Genomic DNA, 27047 nt, shown 5'->3' with positions numbered 1-27047 from the left:
CCTTCTCCCTTAAAACTAGGGAATTCTGCAGACACTGTCCAAAAACACAAATCCCAAGTCATAATTTGAACCCATTCACCAACGAAACGCAGCTAAGGGAAGGACAACTTACATAAATATGAACAAAAGCATCCTCAAACGCAATATCCAAGGTAGAAGTTCTGGCTAACCCTTCTCGAGAACCAGGGAAACAAAAGTTGATTCAGATGGGGGAACAAAGGTTGACGAACAACCTTAGTAAGGCTAAGAAAGTCATATGGGAAGCGCATCTCCAATTCTTTAGGCATTTGGGGGAGACGACGACACACGAATCAAAACAGGTGCGTCGCCATCCTTGTGCGGCGAAAGCAAAGCCTGAAGCTGCTCCGTCCTGTCCTCCCCCGACATCGGTGCCATCTCTTGAGACGATATCCCACGCTTCCTCCATTTCCTTGCCTCCCTCTCAGCCTGGGTTATGTTCCGTCCTCGACGACCACCCTGCGCTGAAGACTCCGACGGACCTAAATACATTGAGCACACAAGAGCATTAAACAACTGTAGGACTATAGATGCACTAAGCGGAATTGCATGAATCATATTCATAAGCATCTAACAACCAAGATCAATGCATAACACATAAAGAATATAAAATTATACCTTTGAAGCGTGATTCCACGTGTGATCGAGCAAGAACAATAGAAGAACAAGAACCTCAAGTGTGATTCCTCTACTTAGTCCACGAGCATGGATTGAACCTCCACTAATGCTAGTTAGTTGTGATTGAACCCTTTCAATCAACTTTATACGGAGAGGAGAGGAACAAACTAACCACGATGAGAACCACGCGCCACCAAGGGGAGGTGGCCGACTGTACGGACGGGTGAAGAGGGGGGGAGGGCGTGCGTGAGTGAGGAGAGAGAGAGATTAGGGTTTTTGGGAATTGGTTGCCTTGTTTCACGATTTACTGACTTTTTATTATGTCTTATGTTAACCTTAGGCATGGACTTTATTTATAGATCATACCTAGAAATTATAGACCATGTCAAGCCCAAATTCCTAACTCTATTCTGACTACTCTAGCCCAAACCCTTACATGGTTTGTCATAGCCTCATGAGGCCCATTAATGGGTCTCACACTTGTTCAATCCAATACCCTTGTGTGTGACCTCATAGGATCTAATCTATTGGGCTTTGGACTATTTGACTAGCCCAAAGATCGTTTGTCATATCTAGCAACAGATAATGACGACCCAAAAGAATGAACTAATTATCTCCATAATAGTGATCCTTGATATATCTAGTAATTGCACTTGACGAAGACATAATTCCTTCAATCTCCCACTTGTCTGAGACAAGTGCGCAATTTTCAAAGTCCTTAAGTCAATTTGTGTCGATATGATAGTATGATTGCATCTCATGTCATGATCATATTAATCTACAAATCTTTTCTTGGAAACTGAGTTAGAATTACAAAACAAATTATTGCTATGTAATCATTTGAGCACGGCGATGCATTTTCTGAACTCTCCCTCTTCAACGAGCCATGACACATTCCTAATTAAATAGGTAGACTCAATCCAATCTTGTGGCAACCAAAGCTCCCACACAACTCTTGAAGTAACCGGGAAACACCCTTTATAGCCCCCTTTTATGGCATTACGTTTGAATGTACCACAGTTAAATCAATCATTGAATGGAATCAATGTTCTACTCATGTCAAAGGAATCCACTAATATATCTGGAAGCTCTATACTTGAACTTCAAAGTAGGTCTATAGTTCGATCATGCATCATTCATGCATATCCATGTGATTGACCGAGCATCTCTATGCCCCTATAGCCCATGAAACTTCGCTATCCAATCAATCTTACATGCTAGTCCATTTATTCAAATCATTTATGTCCAATTTGATGATTTCAAACTACGAACTCAAATAATTTATGAATTTAGTTCACCTATGGGATTTCATTCACCAAGTCATCAACTTGATGAGCCCATCAATTCATAATTAATTTGGACATTTTATTTAATATCAAAAACCATAATTAATTAAGAGAAATAATAAATTTATAATTAAACATAATTCTGCAAATGAATATATTACATGTGTAATAAGTTTTCTCAAAAAAAATACAACTTAAATTACATCACTTGCTTCAATCCAGTTGCCCTAGTCTGAGCTTCATGCTTGGGCTGTGGAAGGGGTTTAGTGAGCGGATCAGCGATATTCTCATCCGTGTGAACTTTGCTCATCTTGACATCTCGTCTGCGAACAATCTCTCAAATGAGGTGATACTTCCTCTCAACGTGTTTGGATTTGAAATGTGACCTTGGCTCCTTTGATTGAGCAATGGCGCCATTGTTGTCACAATACAATTCAATTCCTTCTTGAGCACTTAGTACAATGTCCAGCTCTGTAAAGAACTTCTTGATCCAAACTGCTTCCTTAGCTGCTTCAACGGCAGCCGAATATTCTAATTCTGTCGTAGAGTCTGCGACAGTGCTTTGCTTCGAACTCTTCCAGCTCACCGCTCCTTCATTCAGACATAAAATGTACCCTAATTGGGATTTGAAGTTATCTCTATCTGTTTGGAAACTCGCATCCGTATAGCCTTTGATAACCAACTCATTTTCGCCACCATATACTAGAAACATTCCTTTAGTCCTTCTCAAGTACTTAAGGATATTCTTGGCAGCTGTCCAGTGTGGTTCACCAGGATTTGCCTGAAACCTGCTACACATGCTAAGAGCATATGCAACATCCGGCCTCTTACATATCATGGCATACATAATAGACCCTATTGCAGAAGAATAAGGTATATTAGCCATACGTCTAAACTCTTCTGACTTTTGAGGGCACTGAGCTTTACTGAGCGTAATACCATGAAACATGGGAAGAAATCCTCTCTTGAAGTCTTTCATCGCAAACCTGTCAAGAACCTTATCAATATAAGTCTCTTGACAATCATCCTTCGAGACCTGTCTCGATGGATCTTGATTCCCAAAATGTACTCTGCGTCACCCAAGTCTTTCATGGAGAAACAACTCTTCAACCATTCCTGACTGACTCAAGCATTGGTATGTCATTCTCCATGAGCAGTATGTCATCTACATACAAAACTAAAAAAACTAGGTTGTTCCCACTAGACTTCTTGTATACATAAGGTTCTTCTTCTCTCTTGAGAAAACCAAACTGTTTGATCGCCTCATCAAAATGAAGGATCCAACTCCTTGATGCTTGCTTCAATCCATAAATGGATTTCTGAAGTTTGCATACCCTTTCAGGATTTTCTGGATCTTCAAAACCCTCAGGTTGTGTCATGTACACATCCTCCGTCAAGAACCCATTCAAGAAGGCGGTTTTGACATCCATTTGCCAAATTTCGTAATCGAAAAATGCACAAATCGCTAGAAGAATCCGAATGGACTTAAGCATTGTTACTGGGAAAAAAGTTTCATCATAGTCAATGCCATGAATCTGTCTGAACCCTTTTGCAACTAGTCTTGCTTTATAGATGTAGGCATTCCCATCTTTGTCTGTCTTGATCTTGTAGACCTATCTGCAACCAATAGGTTTGACTCCATTAGGCAAGTCTACCAAGGCCCACACACCATTTTCAGACATGGATTCCATTTCGGATTTCATGGACTCAATCCATTTCTCTGATTCAGGGCTCGCCAAAGCTTACTTGTAGGTTGTAGGTTCTTCATCTCCCATAAGAATATTTCAGAATTTTCAGTTAGCATTACATCAACAAACTGTTTGTTTCTGATTCTGCTAGACCTACGCAGGGTAGGAGCAACAGTAGAAATATTCTCTTCAACTCTTTGAAGAATTTTGCAAGAATTAGATTCAAGTGGGACGATAGGAGTCTTGCTAGTTGAATTAGCTTGCTCCGACGCATTATTTGTCAAACTAGTTGACTCATGTGCCCTCGCCTCTAACATGGTGTTATCCACATCCATTTGTTGCTCGTCTCGAATTTCTTCGAGAATCACTTTACTCCCACTTGGCTTTTGAGAAAGAAATTCCTTTTCTAGAAAGACACCATTGCGAGCAACAAACACTTTGTTATCTTCGTGATTGTAGAAGTAATACCCTCTTGTTTCCTTGGGATAACCCACGAAGAAACATTTGTCTGATTTAGGGCCTAGTTTGTCACCTTGTAAACATTTTACATAGGCTTCACAACCCTAAATCTTAAGAAAAGACATCTTTGGTACTTTTCCATTCCACATCTCATATGGAGTCTTTTCAACTGCTTTGGACGGGCTTTTGTTTAGTACTTTTGCATCTGTTTCTAATGCATATCCTCATAATGATATGTGAAGATCAGTAAAGCTCATCATGGATCGAGCCATGTCTAGCAAGGTTCGATTCCTCCTTTCTGACACACCATTTAACTGTGGTGTCCCTGGAGGAGTTAATTGTGAAAGTATTCCACAATCCCTCAGATGATCATCAAAATCTTGAGTCAAATATTCACCACCACGATTATATCGTAGTGCTTTAATTGTCTTCCCAAGTTGATTTTGTACTTCATTCTCGAATTCTTTGAACTTTTCAAAGGCTTCCGACTTGTGCTTCATTAAGTAGATATAACCAAATCTACTTAAATCATCAGTAAAAGTAATGAAGTAACTAAACCCACCTCTAGCTTTTGAACTCATTGGTCCACACACATCTGTATGTATGAGTCCCAAAAGGTCACTAGCTCTTTCACCTATTCCTGTAAAAGATGACTTGGTCATTTTACCTAGCAAGCATGACTCACAATTTTCAAATGATTCATAATCAAATGATGAAAGGATTTCATCCTTTTGTAATTTTTGGATGCGCGATTGGTTCATATGAACCATATGTTCGTTGCTTTTTATGATCTATGTTATAGACATGGGTTGTATAATCTAATACATATAAACCATTAACCAATTTTGCACTAGCATATAACATGTTATTCTTTGAAATAAAACAACATTTGTCTTTAATTTCAAAAGAAAAACCTTCTGTATCTAAAACAGGAACTGAAACAATGTTTTTAGTAATCGCGGGAACATAATAATAGTTATTAAGAACCAAAATGAGTCCAGACGGGAGCTTGAGTTCATAGCTTCCAATAGCAAGTGCAGCAACATTTTCTCCATTTCCTACTCGAAGCATCATCTCCCCCTTTGCTAGCCTTTTACTCACTCTTAAGCCTTGCGTGTCATTAACAATGTGAGCACCACAACCAGTATCGAATACCCATATGGAAGAGAAAGTAAGGTTAATTTCTACAACATAAACATTAGGTAACTCCTTACCTTCCGTTTTCAACGGCATGTTGTGGGGACATCCTGGTAAGTGGTAAGACCACCTGCCATAATAGAAGCAATGGCTTCCTTCTTTCTTCAAGTACTCCTCTGTGTGGTTGATCAATAGGTCGACAAGCGTGACTATAGAGCCTTCATCATCATGAATTAGCTTGACGAGATCAAATCTAACATGATGTGAAAACAGAATAGTGTCATGAGCAGAGTCATCATCATACGGTCTCTCTAGGATATCCATCCAATTAAGTAACTCAATTAGTTCCTCGACATGCACTAGTAGAAAAAATGACAAAGGCACCCCACCTTTGGCACCGGTTTTTGAAAACTGGTGGTTAAATAAACGGGCGGGATTGGAAAACAAGCTTTTGGCACCGGTTCCAGCCAAACCGGTGGCAAATTATTTTTTTGGCACCGGTTCAAACCGGTGCCAAATAAAAAAGATATTTTTTAAAAAAAAAAAGGGAGAAAGGGATTTGGCACCGGTTCGGTTCAAACCAGTGCCCATTTAAAAAAAAAAAACAACCGCTCGTATTTCTTCTTCTTATTTTCTTTCCCCCTACTTTTCATTTTCGGTTTTCCCTAACTCTCGTTTTCGCCCTTCTCTTAGCTTCGACCACCTCTGAAGTTCCACCTTTCTCCATATCTCTCCTCCATTACGCGTGCTCGTAGTTCTCCATTGAAGCGCATTCTGAGCTTTGTCCATATCACTCCTCCACTACGCGTACTGTTAATTCTCCATTGAAGCGGATTCGAGCTTTCTCACCTCCATTGAAGCAGCTTCGAGGTAAAAATTTGTTTTTGTCCTTTTTAGATTATCGATTTCAGTTTTCGCAATATAGGGTTTGTCGTTGATTTGATTTTCGAATTTAGGGTTAGTTCTTGTAAACTAGGGTTAGTTTACTACCGCAACCCTCTTAATTTCGATTTGGGTTTTCTGGGTTTGTGTAACACCCCCAAATCTCTCTCTACGGAATATGTAGAAAATACGTATAAATACCGTAGAGATAGACTTGGGCGTATTACCGCCGCGTGATAACGCAAGGCTTATACTTTAAAAATACTTTTGCAGCGGAAAATTCTTTATTCTTATTAATAAAACTTTAAATAAACTTGTTCATAATTTTTGACACAAAACAAAGTCAAACTTTTCCTAAGCTAGGTGAAATTCCCGTGGACTCCCGCATGCATCAATTAACTTCCACCTGAAAAGTTCACCTGCTTACCATAAATGGTAAACAGGGCAAAGCCAAAACAAAAGTACGTATTAGCAAATTATGCTAAGTAGTTTATGTGTAAGATAAGTAAAACATAATTTAAATCATTTAAGTTTAATTCAAAGAATTCCAATGCCATACTCATGTAAGAGCTTTCCAATTCAATGCTTTCAAGACAAGTTTAAAACTCAATCGATTACGTTCCAAAACCATTTCCTCACTAAGTGTGCACACCCCCAAGTGGTTTACTTTATGAACAAAGGCCAATCTTGAGGAAAGATTAGGTCATGCAAAGTCCATAGTCTTCTCTAATCCATTCCCTAAGTGGGATTCATAACCATATCGATTGATTTACTTAAAAGCACCTTTTAAAAAAATCCATCATTCTTGAATATTAAGAAACCTGTAAATCAATTTTAATCCAATCCTTTTTAATAATTTTAATCATAATTCAAAGTCTATTTTGATTAACCAAAAATCATTAATTTTATAAGGAACATAATAAGATACAATTTCATGGACAACTTTCGAAGGTATCAAACCATATAACGTACCTTAATTCCGAATATCAATAAACACTTCGCACTTTCAAAGTTCAATCACGAATACACCTTGCAATTAACATAACCATACGATTATCACAATATCTTTAGACATAAACCTAAATCTAATGTGCATGGACTATAAAACTATTTTAAAAATAATACTTTAATATAAAATTATAACTGTGAAATAGGTAATTATATTTTAGAAAACTAACCATGAAGAAAATAAAGGAATAGGATTAAAGGAAATTGAATTTGCGTTGGAAAGGATAGGCAGAACTTGTAGAGGTCATAACTCCTTTGATATAACATCTAATTGGGTGATTCTTCAGCCTAACCTCAAGGATATTTCAATAGGAATAATTTTTTATGAAATAGAAAAATCCAAAAACTGACCAAAAATGCCCGAAAATTAGTTCCAAAGATATACGGGCAGATTTTCTTTTAGAAAAGAGGAAAAGAAAAATAGGAAAAGTTTGAGGGAAAAGAAGAGTAAAAGAAAAGAAGGGAATTGAGTTTTTGGTGTGAAGAATATTAGAGGTATGAGGGGGTATTTATAGGTGTTTAGGTGATGAGTTTATAGCAATTTAGGGTTGTATAATTTATGGAAATTTTAAAGAATAGAAATTACGGTTTTAAATGTATGGAAGAATATTAGATTTTATTTGATCATGAAATTTTGTTTAGTAGGTTTTGAGATTGGAGTACAAGTATAGAATAAGATCAAATAAATTTTAGATTTAAGAGTAAAAATAAGGAATTTTAAAGGATCTTTATCTTTAATAAAATAAATTAAAATCATTTAGAAAAATCATGAGTGGCCGAAAATATTGAGCTTAATATTGCTCAATAATTTCGGTCCCTCTATGTTAATTTAAGGATTTTGTAAAATAATTTATTTGCTTAAAATTAATAATCCAATAAAATCTATTTTGTGAAAATTAATAATTGAAGAATAAAAATCAGATTTTTATTAAATAATTGGGGTGGCTGAAAATATTGACATATAATAATTAATTAAATCAGATTTTTATTATATAAAATCCGAAAATTAATCTTTAAATATATATTTCATGAAAATAATTAATTTAGAAAGATATTAAAACAATTTAGATTTTTATTCTATGAAAACCGAAAATACAATTTAACTAATCTACCGAATTAATATAATTTCGGTTTAGCTATTTCATTTTGAGAAATCAAAAATACTATTTATAACATAAGTATAAAATAGTTTCATTTATTAGGTTATCCAATTTAATTAATTTTGTAAAATAATGATTTAGGCGCCAAAATTTAAATATCATTTTGGCTCCAAAACTAAAATACTCTTTAGAAAATAATTAATCTAGAAAAATACGTCAAAATACGAGACTAAAATACCTTTCAAAAATACGGGGTATTACAGTTTGGGTTTCACTTTGAAGTTTTTCTAGATTTGACTTTTTTTTAGGTAGTCAATGGGGAGGCAGTTTCGTGGTGGGTTTAGGGGTTTCGTGGGTGGTCAGGGTGGCTGCGGTGGTCGATTTTGACTACATTTAATTGTCAGTATTTCTTGAAATTATGTAGATCTGTGTTTCTGAGCTTTCAAATTACTGATGTGCTGTGGAGCGAACCTGGATATGGGATTTAACTCGGGTATTGTGGCGATGCGAAGGTTGGGTATGGTGATGAGTTTGATGATGATGAGGTAAAGGATGTCTCTTGATAATTTTTCTGCATTTTCATGATAATCTGACCCTAATTATATATACCATACAAAGTATTATCTGAGCTCAAATTCATCAAGTGTTTGTTGATGGAGGATTGTGTGTTGCTTGTTGATAAATGGTTGCCAGCAACTTTGATCTGTTGCTGGCCAGGGGATGTATGATTGTGATATGTTGTTGTTGCTATTGATGTTGGTGTGTGGCCTGAGTTTCTTGGATTATGTGATATTACTCTGTGGCCTTAAATGGTAATTCATTTTGTGAATTCTTTGTGTTGATTGTTTGACTGGTTGTGAGGTTGTGTTTGTTGTTGGTTTAGTTTGTTTAGTTCAATTGGTCTTCTTGTTTAGTTTGTTATTGGTTTCGATTGATCTGCTTTGCCTACTCAAGTGTTATTGATTTGTTTCTGCTTTGAATGCGCTAAAATTTATTGTTGTGGCTGAATTGAAAGATTAATAGCTTGGCTGTTGTCTAGTTGATGGGTAGTATATATGAGTGTGGACTGGTGTGAAGCTGCTTCTAAGTGTGTCATACCTTAGTAAAACTTTGTGGATTGATTTGCTGGCCAGGGGATGTATGATTGTGATATGTTGTTGTTGCTATTGATGTTGGTGTGTGGCCTGAGTTTCTTGGATTATGTCCCTTTTTAATGTCCCTCGATTGCTCTGTACAATGCATTACTGCTGCTTGCTTGCACTCTGCTTTTTTGCTGCCCAATGTGTTGTTGTTGTTGTTGTTGTTGCTGCCCAAAGTGTTGTTGTTGTTGCTGCCTCGGACGCTAGGTTTGAAACGTTGGCTCCTCGATGAAGGGAACAAAGAGGTGGTGAAGTCATCTTGGGAAGAGGCCAGGGGATGTATGATTGTGATATGTTGTTGTTGCCATTGATATTGGTGTGTGGCCTGAGTTTCTTGGATTATGTCCCTTTTTAATGTCCCTTGATTAATGTTATTTGGAATATGTCCCTTAATTATGTCCATTGTTTAATGTTGCTTGGAATATGTTCCTTGATTATGTCCCTTGATCAATGTTGCTTGGAATATACTCCTTGATTATGTCCCTTTTTAACTGACCCCTATATAACAAACCAATGCATTGAGTCCCTTGGCCGTAAATAGTTACACTAGGATAATCCATATGATGAAGGGACTCACTTTCATCGTACAGCTTCTCACTGTGATTTGCTCCAGTTTGTCCGTTGAGGTAACATAGTTTGAGAAGTTTTTGGATGAAAATAAAACCCCTGATGGATTCATGAATTATTTGCTTTATTTTGATGAAATTTGCGGTTTTTGTTGTTGTGTTTGAATAGTCATTGAATGCCAAGCTAAGAGTGTACTGTTGCTTAGGGTATTTTCTCTCTCCCCCTTAAACTCTAATGAATTCCTACTAATTATTCGTGTTTTATTTTTGTGATATTATATGGTCTTAAGTTTGTGTTAAAGCTGAAATTAAACTTTGTGGATTGATTTGCTGGCCAGGGGATGTATGATTGTGATATGTTGTTGTAGCTATTGATGTTGGTGTGTGGACTGAGTTTCTTGGATTATGTCCCTTTTTAATGTCCCTTGATTTCTATTGATGTTGATGTTGGTGTGTGGCCTGAGTTTCTTGGGCAAGTGGTGGCGTTGGAAGAAGAGAAAAAGAAGAGGCGAAAATGGCGGCGTCGGGAGGTAGTGGTGGTGTTGGGAGTTTGTCCGGCGGCAATCGAGAAATACTTGCGACGGTGAACATGGTTGCTTCAAGTTTTTCATTGATTGGATCTAGCTTCATTGTCCTTTGTTACATTCTTTTCATGGACCTTCTCAAATTCTCTTTCAAGCTCGTCTTTTATCTCGCTCTCTCTATAACTCTCTTTCTCTCTCCTACCAATCATTCTATCACTTTGTTCTTCTTCCTTTCTTTTTTAATTAACAATCACTGCTATGAATCTCTCTATTGCATTTTTAGGTCATTTTTACAGTTGGATTGCAAACTTCAATATTCATTTTTAAGTATATTTGGATTACATTGTAATTTGGTTTTGATTGTAGGACATGCTTTGCAGTTTTTTCAATATTATTGGGTATGTTTGTATGTATGTTATGTCCAATTGTTCATCGCATCATTCATTATAATGCTCAATCATTTACTCAATTCTATGATTAGTTGTGATGTCTATATACATACATAGTGTTAATTACAGTGTTTCCCATTCTATGTAGAGATCCATCTACAGGGTTCTTATGTTATGCTTAGGGTTATAACACTCATTTCTTCTGCGTCGCGTCCTTTTTATGGACGACCACTATAGCTTTTACTCTTCATCGTACTGTTGTGCAACACAAGACTGATGTTGAAGATTTAGAGCCTGTTTTCCACCTCTATGTATGGGGTATGCATGTTTTCCATGTCTTAGGATCTATTTTTTGTTGTCATGCCCTGTCCACTTCTACATTGTCATCATTCTCTTCATTTCATGACCTTAGTCTGTTCTTCTTATCTCATTTTCTTACAGGCATGGCAGCGAGTCATGCTGCTTATCTTTTTTTTCCTCGTCTTTCTGGTTTAAATTTCTGTTTTTCATGATGTACTAGTCAGCATTCAACTAAAATCTCAAGTGTTTTTTTTTTTTTAGTTTTTTAAAGTGTAATTTTACAAGTTATTGAAGAAAATATATGTGTTTTATGTATATTATGATTATATATAAGTATTTGGTACAATTTAAGTGAAAAAAATCCAAAAAAAAAAAAAAATTGTTTTTTTTTTGGCACCGGTTTTGGAAAAGAACCGGTGCTAAAAGTCTTTTTTTTTAAATTTTTTTGGGGACTTTTGGCACCGGTTCTAAGTCAAAACCGGTGCCTATTGTATTGAAATAAAAAAAAATATAAAAAAATAAAAAAAAGCGCGCCATGGGTAATTTTCACCGGTTAACCGGTGCCAAATCTTCAGAGATTTGACATCCCTCAAATACTCAACGTTTCAAAACCGGTGCCCATAGGGTGGTTTGAACCAATGCCTATTTATGTTTTTCGCCTAGTGATGGGTCCTAACTGACTAACCAAGTATGAGTTTCTTAAACATCATCTTACAATGAATGTTGTAAGTCTCAAACCTTACACTGTCAGTCCAAGAGAAATATACCATGGGAATCAAATCAACAATTTCCTTGACATTCTTGTCAATGATGCCTCCACTTCCTAATGCCCCTATGCCACCTCTACAGATAGCATGTAGGCATTCTCACAGTAAGGTTGACTAATAATCCTTAAAGCTTCTCTTCCAACAGGTTGATATAGAAGCTAACATGAGATTCCTGATTTTCTCTGCATTTGAAACATCTTTCGCATGCCTTTCAGGAGTTAACCCCACTGTGAATCTGCTTTCAATGGGAATATATAACCGACTTCGAGCTTGTGGCTCTTAAGAACACTTCTTAGCTCATATTCCCAATCCTTGAAATTTTGAGGTTTAGCCTTGTTTTCAATTTGTTTGGCAAGTTAGTGTTGTCGTTAAAGCAATTCATCTACAAACAAAATCAAAACGAGGCAAAGTTCAATAATTATGTTTAATAAAAATTAAAGCACCATAAACGTATTAAATAGGTTACTTTAAAACACTTTATTAAATATTAATTGATCCCAATTGAATTAAGTGATTCCAAGATTCTTTATTTGTGCAATAGTTGACCGGACTGAGGCCCTACCATCAAGCATTACATTTTCAAGGTGGGTAAACTCTTTACTGATTACAACTCTTGTAACTCTTGGTTGCAATAATTATCCATCACATGTTTAATTATTACCCTTTGCTTCAAGGTTCTAAACGCTTTAGGTAACCTTGTTGAGCATAACCAACTAAATGTGTAGAACGTGATCTACCCCAAATTAACTGAGATAACAAGTGACACCCTGCGGAGGCAGACCCACCCCTCACGATCGAAGGGTTGTTGGGTATCTAATTGGAAAAACAATCTCAATATTACCGGGACCTAGATTTATTATGTTGTGATTATTTAGTGAACTCTAGCGCATCATCACAAGCATCAATAAAATCTAACATGCATAATCTACTAATACATTAATGAAACATTACATAGTATGGCCCCTTAATCCTAAGAAAACTAATAAAGCAAAAACTCCCACTTGAACCTTCATGGATCTCATCCATCTTGCTCCTTTGGGCCTTTACTCCATTGGCTTCTTGGATTAACTGCAACCTGTAATACTATTCTACCTAATAATTAAATAAAATAAAATAAATTACAAAAATACTTAACGGTACGCAGACCGTGTTTAGATTACAAAAATACATCACGATGCGCAGATCGTATTTAGAATCTATGGGCCATACTAGTCTATATATAGCAAAAATAACATCATATTTTATAAAATGTCATATAATAAATCACTCATCATGCTTTCCTAAACTACAACATCGAATGTTCATAATTAAGGAAACAAGGAAACTAAATATCTCATATTTTAATTACTGTAATTAGATAATATCATATATTATTCATGACCAATGATAAATATCATATATTTTAATTTAGGTATGAGATAGAATGAAATCATATTTTAATCAGGGAAGATAAATCATATTTATTCTCCTTGATTATCCTATTCTATCCTAATTACTTAGCCAATCACATAATTTGAAAGCAATTATTTCCTAAAATAATTATGGGATAATCTCATTATTTAATCAATTATTATCCACATAGAATCTTTTGCTCAAAATATCTATAAAACTTATCAAAATAACAACTTTAATTTTGACAATTATCCTTTCAAAATAAAAATCTGATTTTTTTTTTTAAACTGAATTTTTAAAATAATTTTTTTTTTTAAATTGCGTCAGCCACCGTGGTGTAGCCAGCCGAAGCCGGCCATGGTGGCCATACACTGTGAGGTGTACGCTGTTATGTAGCGGCGCACAACAGCAGCAGCACTGCCGCGCAACCCTTGCACGGTGGTGCTGTTACTGCCCACGATGCCCTGACCTGTTGCCCCGTCCCACCTCTCCCTCTTGGACCACCACCGGCGGCAGCCATAGTGGTTGTGCCACCCAGTCGCGGCTGCCGCCCAAAATTCCCTTTTATTGTTTTGAAATTTTAATTTAATTAAAACAATCCTTTGTGAAATAAATTAAAGTGGTCCAATTAATTATAAAATTAAATCATATTCAATCTTAAAATTAAGGTTCTTCATGAAATTAACTCCTAATTCAATTTTACACTTAAATTAAATAATTTAATCATGAAAAATTCATAATTTATGCATGAAATCAAATAAATTAAATTCATGAATCACATAACAATCGAAATAATTCAAAACCAAAACACAAAATCAAGATTTTAAGGTTAGGGTTTCGAAAATTTCGAAATTAGGGTTAGGGTGGTTCGAAATTTTCGAACCAATTAGGGGCAAAAATTTGGTCCTTTTAGGGTAAATTCGAGCAAAAATAAACAACTTTTAATGATTCCATATGTTAAAAATCTCATTTAAAATAATAATTGACCCATAATTAAATTATTCTCCTTCTTAATAGAATTAAAATTTGTGGACAACAAAGAATTAAATTCAATATGTGTACATGCATAAGGCTAACTGATACCATTTTAGGACTATAGATGCACTAAGCGGAATTGTATGAATCATATTCATAAGCATCTAACAACCAAGATCAATGCACAACACATAAATAACATAAAATTATACCTTTGAAGCGTGATTCCACGTGTGATCGAGAAAGACCAATAGGAGAACAAGAACCCCAAGTGTGATTCCTCTACTTAGTCCACGAGCACGGATTGAACCTCCATCAATGCTAGTTAGTTGTGATTGAACCCTTTCAATCAACCTTCTACGGAGAGGAGAGGAACAAACTAACCACGATCCACCACGATGAGCACCACGCGCCACCAAGGGGAGGTGGCCAACTCTACGGACGGGTGAAGAGGGGGGAGGGCGTGCGTGAGTGAAGAGAGAGAGATTAGGGTTTTTGGGAATTGGTTGCCTTGTTTCACAATTTACTTCCTTTTTTTATGTCTTATGTCAACCTTAGGCATGGACTTTATTTATAGATCATATCTAGAAATAAGAGTCCATGTCAAGCCCAAATTCCTAACTCTATTCTAACTACTCTAGCCCAAACCCTTACATGGTTTGTCATAGCCTCATGAGGCCCATTAATGGGCCTCACACTTGTTCAATCTAATACCCTTGTGTGTGACCTCATAGGATCCAATCTATTGGGCTTTGGACTATTTGACTAGCCCAAAGATTATTTGTCATATTTAGCAACAGACAATGACGACCCTAAAGAATGAACTAATTATCTCCATAATAGTGATCCTTGATATATCTAGTAATTGCACTTGACGAAGACATAATTCCTTCAACAACGACATAGACAATTAAAACAACGAAAAGACAAACGACTTACATGTAGACATGGTTTCTTCCGAATCCTCGACTCTTTGAGGAGTTCTTGGTAATTCTTTGCTCTTTTGACCCGACGATTCACCTAGAGTGTGTCTCGTCCTTTCAAAAGTCCTTTTCACGTAACCCTCCTCGAGAATTAGTTTTATCTTTTCCGACGATCTTTTAGCTGGCTGAAGAAAGTCGATGTTGAGATCTGCAAAATCAGAACCAAGATCAAACATTCAGAAAACCTTAATTCTAGATATCGAACACAAAGAAAAAACGCTTACCCCTCTAAGGCTACCCTTCCGTCAGCCAAGCTCCTTCAGTACCTAGTGATCTCTCACTACAAGAATCAGGTAAAATTCCGACGGACAAGTTCCGACGGACACGTAATTCCATCGAAAATATCGGAATTTTCGACGGATTTATTTTTCGTCGGATATTTCCGACGAATTCAAAAATTCCGTCGAAAATCCGTCGAAAATTTTTGACGAAAAATTATTCTGTCGGAAAATATGTACTTTCCGACGGAAAATTCCGTCGGAACATTAAATTTCCAACGGAATTTCCGTCGGTATCTAATTTTTTTAAAAAACAAGAAAAAAAAAAACAAACCCTAAATTGCCAACCCCCCCCCCCCTTCATTTCCGCCTCTTCTTTCCCCTTTCTCCTTCTCTTTCTCTCTCCTCTTCTCTTCTCTTCTATTTCCTCTTCTTCTCGATCTCTCTTTCACTCCTCCTCCCTCCTCTTTCTTGGTCTTCTTCTCCTTCTCCCTCCTCTTTCTCTTGTCTTCTTTCTCTTCTCTCTCCGTCCTCATCTTCTCTCTCCGTCCACCACCAACATCAAGCATCGTCAACAACAACAACGCTACAACGTCCTCCTCTTCTTTCTCCGTCCACCACCAACATCAACCACAACAACAACGCCGCAACACCAACAACAACAGCGCATTAACAACGTCGCAACAACAATAAAGCCGACAACCACCGTTGCGAGCCACCCACTCTCAAGGTTTTTGTTTTGTAGATCTAGTTTTAATTTAGGTTAGATTGTAGATTTAGTTAATTTTTCATGTAATTGTAATGTTAATTTATAAATTTTATTAGGTAATTGTATATTTATATATTTCCTTTAATTTTTGTCGTTTAATTATCGTTTTTTTTTAATTTTTTATGAAATTCTGATTAAATATGTGGATCTACTAGTTTTGATTTTTTTTTTGTGTGGTATTTTTCGATTTTGTTGCGTTAATTTTCATATTTTTTGGCTAATTTTCGTTTTTTTTAGGTTAATTTTCGGTTTTTTGCGTTTTTTGTTTTGCTAAGTTCCATTTTTTTGGGGTTAATTTTTGGTGTGGTGGTGTGTGAAGGTGGGATAGGGGCTGGTGGTGTGGGCAGTAGTGGTGCAGTTTTTTTTTTAATAGGATTTTCCAACGGAATTTCCGTCGAAATTTTCCAACGGAATTTCCGTCGAAATTTTCTGACGGAAATATATCCGTCGAAATTTTCTGGGCCAAAAATGTCTTTCGACAGAAAAATTCCGTTGAAAACGGAATTTCCGTCGCAAAAGGCCGTTTTTCCCTACAAAACCTCTTCTAACAACCGCTTCTGACGGAATTTTCGTCGAAAATGGGTTTTTCGACTGAAAACGGAGTGTTTTCGACGGAAAAATTATGTTGGAAATCGCCTGTTTTCTAGTAGTGTCTTCTTGACGAAAACAAAAAACTGGGCTCAGCCCCTATCATTACAGTCAGTGTTCAAAATCAATTGTTTCTCCCTTTTATACAAACTCACAAAACGATCCTTCTTCATCTTTATATCATAAGCCTCAATTAAATCCTCCAAAGTGAAAGGATCCTCCCAATCTTTGGTAACCTCCTCCAAGGCCAGCAAAATCCTCCACCTAGACGACATTAAATGCTCAGGACTTAGTCCCAACACACCAAAGAATGACATAATTAAAGGCTTGAAAGGGTATACATCCCTTGTTTCCAAGAACGGATACCGAAAAAATACAACGAAACCCTTAGGACAATCTTCCACCTTCTTACCTTTACCTGGAATTTGGGCAAATGCGGTCTTAGGAAACCCGACCATTTTCATAAACCCCGCCATCTTGTCTGGCGTCATCAACGATTACGCTTTAGTCATCGATTTCTTCTCTGAAATAACCGTTCCTTCTTCTCAACAATTCAAAGTGAAAACCTAGACCTAGAATTAGGATTTCTACTTGACATTTGCCAAAATTAACTAAGCAAACAGAGAATTGAAGTAATTACCTGTCGATTGAGATTATTTTGAGCTTGAATTTAAGAGCACTCTCAATGGTGAGAGTTTTTTATGCTCATGAGCATTTTTATGGTGTAAAAAAAATACTCACTAGTCACAATGGTGAGGAAAATCAAAATGGGAAAGAAATGCTCATGAGCATTTATCAAAAAGCTCAAAACTTGAGCTTTTTTTCTGATGAACAGTAGTAGAGGTGGGCCCCACACGCGTCAGACCCACTTAAAAAATTCTGCTGCCTTCCCCATCAAAACGACGCGTTTTGATGAAGCTTCCTCAAAGGCAATCCTCAAAACGCGTCGTTTTGAGTAGCCAAAAAAAAAAAATATAGGTGGCTGACGCGTGCAGGAGGTTGGCGAATGGGGATGAGACGCGTGGCAGGTGTGCAACAGTAGCCAATCAGGTTGAACTAGCCGTTTTACAACGGTTAGTTTTGTATTTTGTAATTTCTGAAAAAAAAATTTTGTAAAAAAAAAAAAAAAAATACCAACGGCCATAAAATTAAATTCTCTATAAATAGACATGCATTTTGATATATTTTGATATAATTTCGTAAACACTTAAAAATCCTCCAAAATTTTATTTTCTTAAAAGTATTTGAAATTTGTAGAAGAATATTGTTGTTGCAATTAATCCATATTGAGGTAAAAAAAAATTTTAATTTTTATTATCAGTTTTACAATATAAGTAGTATATATGTGATTTTTTTTAAAAAAAAAAATTGTAGGCCATGTAATTTTTTGCAATATGTAATTATTAACAACGTTGTTTATATTTTGTCCATAAATTTCTATATTTGTAGTTATTAAAGTGTTGTTGCAATTAATGGTAAATTTTTGTTGCTATATATAAACGTATTTTAGTATTTACTTAATAAAATTAGTATATATGTAAGTTTATGGAAAACAAAAATTGAAGGCCACGAAATGAAATTGCAATTATTGGCTAATTTTTGTTGCTATATATAAATGTAGTTACATAATAAAATTAGTATATGTTTGTTTTAATATGTACATGTAGTTATGTGTTAAAATTAGTATATATGTTATTTTGTGGAGAAAAATTAAATATTGTATGGCATGTAATGTATATATGTTATTTTTGTTATTATATGTTATTTTTGTTGCTATAAAGTTGTTGATATTTTTGTTATTTTTGTTATCAAATTAATTTGTTTAATAAGTAGTATATATGTTATTTTTGTTGCTATAAAGTTGTTGATATTTTTGTTATTTTTGTTATCAAATTAATTTGTTTAATAAGTAGTATATATGTTATTTTTGTTGCTATAAAGTTGTTGATATTTTTGTTATTTTTGTTATCAAATTAATTTGTTTAATAAGTAGTATATATGTTATTTTTGTTGCTATAAAGTTGTTGATATTTTTGTTATTTTTGTTATCAAATTAATTTGTTTAATAAGTAGTACATATGTGATTTTTTGATGCAGAATCTTTGAATGGATCCAAACAACCCAAATTTCCGTCAACAATTTTCGGGTTATAGTGATGATTTCCTAACTAATCCCGAGTTTCAATTGTTCTTGCAAAGAATGGGCAATATGTCGTCCCAACCACCTCCACTGCATCAGACACCCACTGAGGTTCCCCTACAAAACCTTGCGAATGAAGATCGTACACCTGAAACTGATCTTGGTAGTAACACAATGTTCGATGAGAGCGAAGAGGAAAGCGTACCAGAGACGCCGCAGTATCCTCCTCCACCAGTTCGCTTGTTGGAACCCAACCAGGTTCCTGCACGAGCTACCCGTGTTTGGTCTGTGGCGGAAGATGAAGCTCTAATTGGGTTGTACTTGCAGATTAGCGAGGATGCTATTAAAAGTACAAGCCAAAAAGCAACTACCCTATGGCGCAATGTACACGAAGCATACCAAACTTTGCATACGCAGAAGCCGCATATAATTCCGCCAAGGCCTATTAAGAGTCTGACGTCGCATTGGAGAAGGTTGGCAGCGGACACACTGCAATGGATATCTTGCTATGATGAAGCAGGTAGACTTCCGGAGGGAGGGAGTGGTTACAATGAAGCTGATCGTATGAAAAGTGCGGCGAAGCTTTTTCATGTCGCCCAAGGTCGCAATTTCACTTTTCCTCACGCGGTTGAAATGCTTAACAAGGACCCAAAGTGGAGACCAAAGCTAAGATGGTCAATGTCCTTGAAGGAAAGAAAAGCCGCTTGTGATGCTGAGGAAGAAGGTAGTGATGGAAGTGGGAAGAGGTCCAGAGGTGATGTAGAGGCGGATACCCTTACAGATGGTTTTACCATCTGGCGGTTTACAGCGACCCGAGGGTGTCAAGAAGGCAAAGGCGAAGCGTATAGGGAAAGCAGTACCAGCAGAAAGTGGTTCGTCTGAGCTTAGCGAACGAATGAAGGAATTCGCTTTAGTTTGCGAGAGGGAAGCCATACTGAAAGAAGAGAGGATCAAAATTGAAAAAGACAAGGAACAGAGGAAAAGGGAGGAACTTGACTTTCATAAGATGAAAACCTGGTTTGATATGTTGCAAGCTCTGAAGAATTCTCCTACGCCACTCACATCTGAAGAAGAGTCGTACAAGAATTTTTTACTGGGTAAATTACAAGGCCTTTAAGCATGATTGGTTGTAGTCTTTTATTTGTTAAGCGTAATTTAGTCTTTTATTTTGAAGTTGTATTAGTGGTGTGGTTAATCTCAATGTAAGATGTACACTTGTATTCTGATTTTCCAATATTGAATGACAAGTTGTTTAACAAGTTGATTTAAGTTTCCAGTCATACCGACATAATTGCTTTAAATCTTTGTCACTGTACAGCCACGTTTTCCTATATTCACTTTATCAGAATGCTTTACCTTTGTGTCATTGATACCGACATTATTGCACTCAAGACTTGTCACTGTCAACTAGCATAGTATACCTATTCCGTGGTTGAAAATTTGATTCCTGTACTTGGTGTGGTCATTCAGTTTTGTAACCGCATATTCATTTGATATTTTTGCTATATATAGTAGACATGGCACATATCCACAACCACACCCCTTCATCAAGTAACTATATTAATACGAGATGTATTCCAGACCATCATCAAGCTCAAGTTCAAGATCATCTTCTTCAAATACTGAAGAATATGACCAACTTGTTGATGAACTCTTCACATACCAACCCCCATCTGTCCTCATGCCCCAAACACAATCCCAACACTCTTCAAAAAAACCTAGAGGGGGTACGAATAGAAGAGATAGGGAAATTGGACATGCCAGGTTGTTTAATGATTACTTTTCCGATAATCCTGTGTACAACACCACCCAATTTAGAAGAAGATTTCGTATGCAACGACCTTTGTTTGTACGTATAATGAACAAGGTCGTTGAAGGTGATGTTTACTTCCAGCAGCGTAGGGATGCAGCTGGAAGGTTAGGTTTATCACCTCTGCAAAAATGTACAGCGGCGATAAGAATGTTAGGCTATGGCATGGCTGCGGACGCCGTGGATGAATACGTTCGGATCAGTGAGTCAACCGCTCGAGTTGCCCTTCAACGTTTTTGTACTGGTGTCATTGCGCAGTTCGGAACCGAGTACATGCAAAACCCTACAACTGATGAATTGGCCAGAATACTGCATCAAAATGAACTGCGTGGTTTTCCAGGCATGATAGGCAGCATTGATTGCATGCATTGGGAATGGAAGAACTGTCCAACGGCATGGAAAGCGCAGTACGCCGGTAGGAACAAGAAAGCAACGCTAATACTGGAAGCCGTTGCAGATCAGGATTTATGGATATGGCATTCCTTCTTTGGGATTCCTGGATCTTGTAATGACCTAAATGTCTTATACCGTTCCCCAGTGTTCGATGAGGTTCTGCATGGTCGAGCTCCTCTGGTAAATTTTACCGTTAACGGCCATGAATACAACATGGCATATTACTTAGCCGACGGTATTTATCCGAAGTGGGCAACTTTTGTTCAGGGTATCACAACCCCTCAACTTCAAAAAGATAAATTGTTCGCTGACCACCAGGCTGCTGCTCGAAAGGACGTTGAAAGAGCATTCGGTGTTTTGCAAGCTCGATTTGCAATAATACGAAAACCGTCACTGGCGTACGATGAGGACATACTGCGAGACATAATGAAAGCATGTATCATTATGCACAACATGATTGTTGAAGATGAGCGCCACAACTACACTCGAGCCGAAGTTCTAAGAGCCTTCTACGAAGAAGAACAACAAGAATCAACACCAGCATCAACATCTACAACGCCACCGTTTGAATTCAACGTAGGCCGACCTACAAACTTTGACTTCAACGCATTTCTACAGCAAAAAGCTTCCCTCCGTGACAGAGAAATTCATCTATCTCTGAAACGTGATTTAGTCGAACATATTTGGCAACGATACGGGCCACGTAATTAGGGAGAAATTAGACGACTTAAATAAAGCCAAGTACTATGGCGTAGCCACTTTTACGTACGCAGCCGAGTTAATTTTTAGTTGTTGTGTTTATTTTATTTCCTATGTTTAATTGCGCATGACGTTGCAAATGTAATTGTTCTCTAGTATTGTACCGCTTTTAAAATAAATAAAAACATTTAACAAATTATGAGTTTTTTTTTACAATTTTTTTATATAACGTACTTAATTTTACGACAAATTTTAACAATAAAAAAGACAAAAATAAAAAAAATAAGTTACACAAATTTAAACTAGTTTTTATTTATTTGGAGTAACATTGTTAAAATATAAATGAAATAAATAAATAAAGAAGTGTTGTGTAGGAGAGAGAAAGTTATGGTGGGGTATTGAAAAAGTAAGAGAGAGATAGTGGTGGGTGAGCATTTTTTTTGCTCACCATTGGGAGAGGAAATGTGGAAAAAATTTGTCCATGAGCAAAATTGATTTGTTGAGAGAGAAAGTGGGTAGAGAGAGAGTGGGTGAGCATTTTTTTTGCTCACCATTGAGAGTGGTCTAAGAGTCACCGCCTTCCGCCGCTTCAAATTCCACTGGAAACTTCCTGCGCAAGAGTGAGAAAGAAGAGAGCAGTAATTTTTGGGAAGCGGGAAGTGTGTTGCAGTAATTTAATGTGGGAAGTAACGGTTAATTGAGTAGTGGGAAGTTGTAGTAACTTCTTGAACTAGTGCGCTAGGTTGAAGGATGATTGTGCCCCTGGAGAGTTAGTTTTTAATTTTTTGTTTTTGTTTTTTGAATTTATTCTATTTTATGGTTTTAATTGCTAAACATGTACATAGCTGCCCATATTAAGCAATTAGGGGCAAATTGTTATGGGTAAATTTTAGGATTTTTTTTGACAATTACCACCTACAATTGTTGTTATTTTAGCAATTACCACGTTTAATTTTTATTTTTTTTTTGAATTTTACCATCTACTATTTTGAAAATATCAAAATTTCCCACCTACTTGGCTCTGAACTGAAGTGTCACTACTACAAAAATGGCCTAAGGAACCACTCTTAAAGCACCATATAAATCACTAATCCAGTTTCTTAGATAAAGAAACCTTACAGGAAAGATATCTGGTTTCGTAGATGAAAAATAAGAAACCATACATCATAAAAAACCAGTTTCAGATAAAGAAATCTCAAATTAGAAATATTTGGTTTCTTAGATGTTTAACTAAGTTACCACACATCACTAAAATTCGGTTCTTTATTTTTCATTTAATATTTAATTGTAAAAAATGTTAAAAAAAAAAAAAAAAAAAAAAAAAAAAAAAACCTAAACTACCTTGATATTAACCGCCCCCTTCCCCCATTTCTCTAATCCTCTTCGCCATTAACGAAATTGCCTCACAAATACAGGCCTCCCCTATCCCCTATTTCTACTATCTCAGAGCTTCTCCAGCTTTCTCTCTCCTTGCCAACAATGGCGGAGAAACCAATTCTCTCTCATCGGCGAATTCTGTTTCGAATTCTCTGAGTTTTTCTTCGGTCCGATTTTCTTCGCCGGCGAAAAACCCTAACAATGGCGAATTCTCCGTTTCTGCGGCGGCGCCGGAAGCTAACAACCGTCCTTTGACCGGCGTCATTTTTTGAGCCGTTTTAGGAGGTTAAGAAGGAGCTCTCTATGGTTCCTACTGTTCCTCAGGCTTCTCTTGCTCGTCAAAAGTATGCCGATGATTGTGAATACGCCATTAATGAACAAATCAAGTAATTCTCATTTATCTCCCTCTGTTCCTAAGAATGAAATTTCTCACTCCATTGATTCTCTCTCATATCTTTTTCAATTATAAATCCTTGACAGATTACTACCTCTAACCAACAAATCTGACGCTTTCTCGCTGTCGTCTTCGCATCGCACCGTCATACCCCTACATAGGTCATCTACTATCTCCTTGGATTTTCCGGTAAGCCCCTTTTCAATCTCCAACTTTGTTTTATTTAATCTTTATTTTACAATCCTTTTTATGTTCGATCTCTTTGTCAATTTTTGAAATTAGATACTTAAAAATGGGGATTCTAAAATGTTCAGTAACTTAGTTGGATTAGAAGGAACCCCAAAACAATTATGTTTTTAAATTGTACACTGCAATTTTCAATAATCGTTTGCCTAGAATTTTATGTACTATACATGATTTCATTATTACCTTTTTAAATTCAAGTTTTTTACACAGTTTAGTATTGATTTTCTTTTCTTGATTGAATTCAATTGATTTATATATATATCATTATATTTTTTTGCAGTATAACAAACATTGAATTTGAACAAGTCAAATTAAAATGGGATATTGCAGACATGCGGTTGAAGGATGTGAAACGGAGCAGACATAGTGCTTGAATCTGGTCAAGATTAGTGTTATAATTCATGTAATTTGATTTGCTCTGATCAATGAAATATTGAGTTTATTTTAATCGTCAATTTTTATGTGTAATGGCGTCAATATCATTCTTAGGAATATGATTTTAATAGAGTACCTTTTTTGCATTATTTTTTTTACAATTTTTTAACAAGTCAATTGTAATTACTCATAGAACCGATTCCTATCTTTTAGTTGGACAAATAGTACTGATATACTTGTTGAGTTGATTCATTGGCAAAAAATAATAACCATTTGATTTTTTTTTTATTTTTTAAATAGCAAAGATACCGGTTATCTCTAGAAACTGGTTTCTTAGACTGGGATCAAAGAAACCGGTAACCAAAAAACATTCGATGCCTAAAGGAAGAACCAGTCTCTTTGCATGATCTTAGAAACCAGGTAAAAAACACGGTCTCTAAGCTAAGCTAAGAGACCTACTACCTAGGCACCGGTCAATTTATGGTTTCTTAGACATATTTTGTCCGGTTTCTTAGGCCATTTTTCTAGTAGTGTGTGATGTTATATGGGGCCTACTAACTACTATCTCACCCAATTTCCCTCCTTTTCTTTCTTTCTCTCTCGATTTCTCATTCCCTTATATTATACTCCTCTCATAATTTGGGAAAAACTTCAAATTAAATTACATATTCATGTTAATTATTTCACGAATTGAAGTTTTTCCTCAATTTTGAGAGGAGTACAATACAGGGGAATGAGAAATCGAGTGAGAAAGAAAGAAAGGGAGGGAAAAATGATGGGAAGGTAGTTAGTGGGCCCCACATGATGTCACATTTGAGTTGAGAGCCAAGTAGGTGGGAAGTTTTGATGTTATTAAAAATAGTAGATGGTAAAATTCAAAAAAAAAAAAAAAAAAAACTGTAGGTGGTAATTGTCAAAAAATCCTAAATTTTAAAGTAAGTCAAAGCCAACAAGAGTCAACGACAAAGAGTGAAGATTGACGACCAGCCCAGACTCGACGGACGAAGCGAGAGTAACGACTCTCTTATTTTCTAGGAAGAGATAGGTTTGAGAGACTAAGTCTCCTATCATCAGAGTCAAGCCGTTATCAAGCTGGGAGAAGTGCCACGAATCAAGGAGTTAGTTGCCGAGAATTAAGGAGTTGATCTTATCATTCTCCAACAGCTACATTAAACCCTAGGCATCATCTATATATAGGAGAGGAAGCATTGACGTTAGACACATTGCAACCTAGCTACTAAATACTCACTGATCATATATTGTAATCATTCTCATTCAATCGTTTTACATAGTGAAAGTTTGATAGATCCTCATTTTACCCGCGGTTTTCACCTTCTTTGGGTTTTCCGCATCACTAATTCCTTGTGTCATTTATTTATTTCGTTATTGCTTTTCTTAAAGGTTTTATTTAGTTGATCCGTAACCTAGATTTTGTTACTCAATCCCACTCTATGAAATTTAGCCAGTGAACAAGGTAAGCACCTGTCCAAGTAGCTGTAGCAGAACCCGAACGTTGACCGCCATAGAGGGCAGTAATAAGCATACTTGTGACCTCTGTAACGGTTGTGGCACGACCATCTTTATACTTCGAGTTAATAAGACTATGCAACATGTCATCCTCGGATTTTGGAGATGATCTACGAGAAGTTATTACGTTTGAGAAAATATCATCTAGTTTTTTACGTGCTTTGTCGCGGCGCCAGTGAGGTGGGGTGGGTAGATGAGGGAACATCGTAGTAAGATGTCCTGATTATATAGCTGATAGAAAGTCTACTATTGATAAGTGTAAAATTCTAAATTTTCTGATTAAAAATTCAATGTATTAAATATTTAATTTTCACTTTTTCATGTTATTGTGCTATCATACTGTAAGGCTTACAAGTCTCTACATCACAAATTGATCACATTCTTTTTTGCTTTAAACTTTCTCATAGCTTATCCGTTGATTTTCTTTAGTAATTTCTATAGAAAAGTGAAAGGATCACAATGGTAATGGAATAAACATATTAATACTCTAGAAGGGGGGGGGGGGGGGGGGGGGGGGTTGAATAGAGTATGGGCGTTTTTCGCAAAACTGAAAATGTCAAGGCCTTGAGATCAGTTACAGGGCGGAATAAACTGATCTCTGTTTTATAAATCAAGACTTTGAAAACTATTTAAAGTAAACCAGTTAGTAAGCAGAAGGTTATAAACGTTTGTTTTGGATTTCGCTAAAACTGTTTGAAACAAAGAACGAAAATAAGAACAAGGCAAAAAATAAAAACAGAAATAAACACAAGGAATTGTTACGAAGTTTAGCACAAAGGCCTACGTCTCCGCCTAGGGTTGTCCAACCCGTAGGATTTTAACCAACTTTTATTTTTTCCCTTAGAGTTCTAAAGCAACCTAGAAGATCTCACTATCTTCTCTTTGTAGTACTTCCCACTACACCTTAGACACTCAAATCCTAGAAATAAAAGCTAACACACTCAAATAACTTCGAGTATTATAATTTTACTACGAAGTGTATCACTCAAAATTACAATGTTTAGCACAAGTGAACACTCGTATTTTTCCCTCACTTTTAAATAATAAAAAGTAGTAAACAATGAGAGAATTAAAGCTCTTAGAATAGCACAAGATTTCTTGAAAGACTTGGATAATAAAACCGGCTGATCTTCATGCTATTTATAAGCCTTTGAAGCTGACTTTAAAACGTTGCCAGCAGTCTCTGGGTCTTCAACAAATTCCAGAAATTTCGAAGCTTTCAAAATTAAACTTCAAAGCTGTATTTTAAATTCAACGTTTATCTTCCAGCTAGAAATTTGT

The 27047-nt window shown here is 36.2% G+C and overlaps 1 protein-coding gene and 1 long non-coding RNA gene across 2 annotated transcripts in view; one reads left to right on the top strand and one right to left on the bottom strand.

Moving 5' to 3' along the window:
* The window catches only part of LOC110728822 (obtusifoliol 14-alpha demethylase-like), a 36001-nt gene extending 9942 nt beyond the window's left edge, over positions 1-26059 (bottom strand). The window contains exons 1-2 of the mRNA XM_021908491.1: positions 25711-26059; positions 7049-7060 (exon numbers count right to left, since the gene is read on the bottom strand). Of these exons, the coding sequence (XP_021764183.1) occupies positions 7049-7060; positions 25711-25971 (273 nt within the window). The 5' untranslated portion in view covers positions 25972-26059. The remainder of the gene's footprint in view (positions 1-7048; positions 7061-25710) is intronic.
* On the top strand, positions 22227-25725 carry LOC110728823. Its single transcript, XR_002512779.1, has 3 exons — positions 22227-23610; positions 23705-23807; positions 24145-25725. It is a non-coding gene; the product is annotated as an uncharacterized LOC110728823 (long non-coding RNA).
* Positions 26060-27047: the final 988 nt, after the last annotated feature.

This window comes from Chenopodium quinoa, unplaced genomic scaffold (genome assembly GCF_001683475.1).
Source record: "Chenopodium quinoa cultivar QQ74 unplaced genomic scaffold, ASM168347v1, whole genome shotgun sequence".
Taxonomy (NCBI): domain Eukaryota; kingdom Viridiplantae; phylum Streptophyta; class Magnoliopsida; order Caryophyllales; family Amaranthaceae; genus Chenopodium; species Chenopodium quinoa.
Note: the sequence above shows the minus strand (reverse complement) of the source record. Positions and strands in the feature narration are given on the sequence as shown.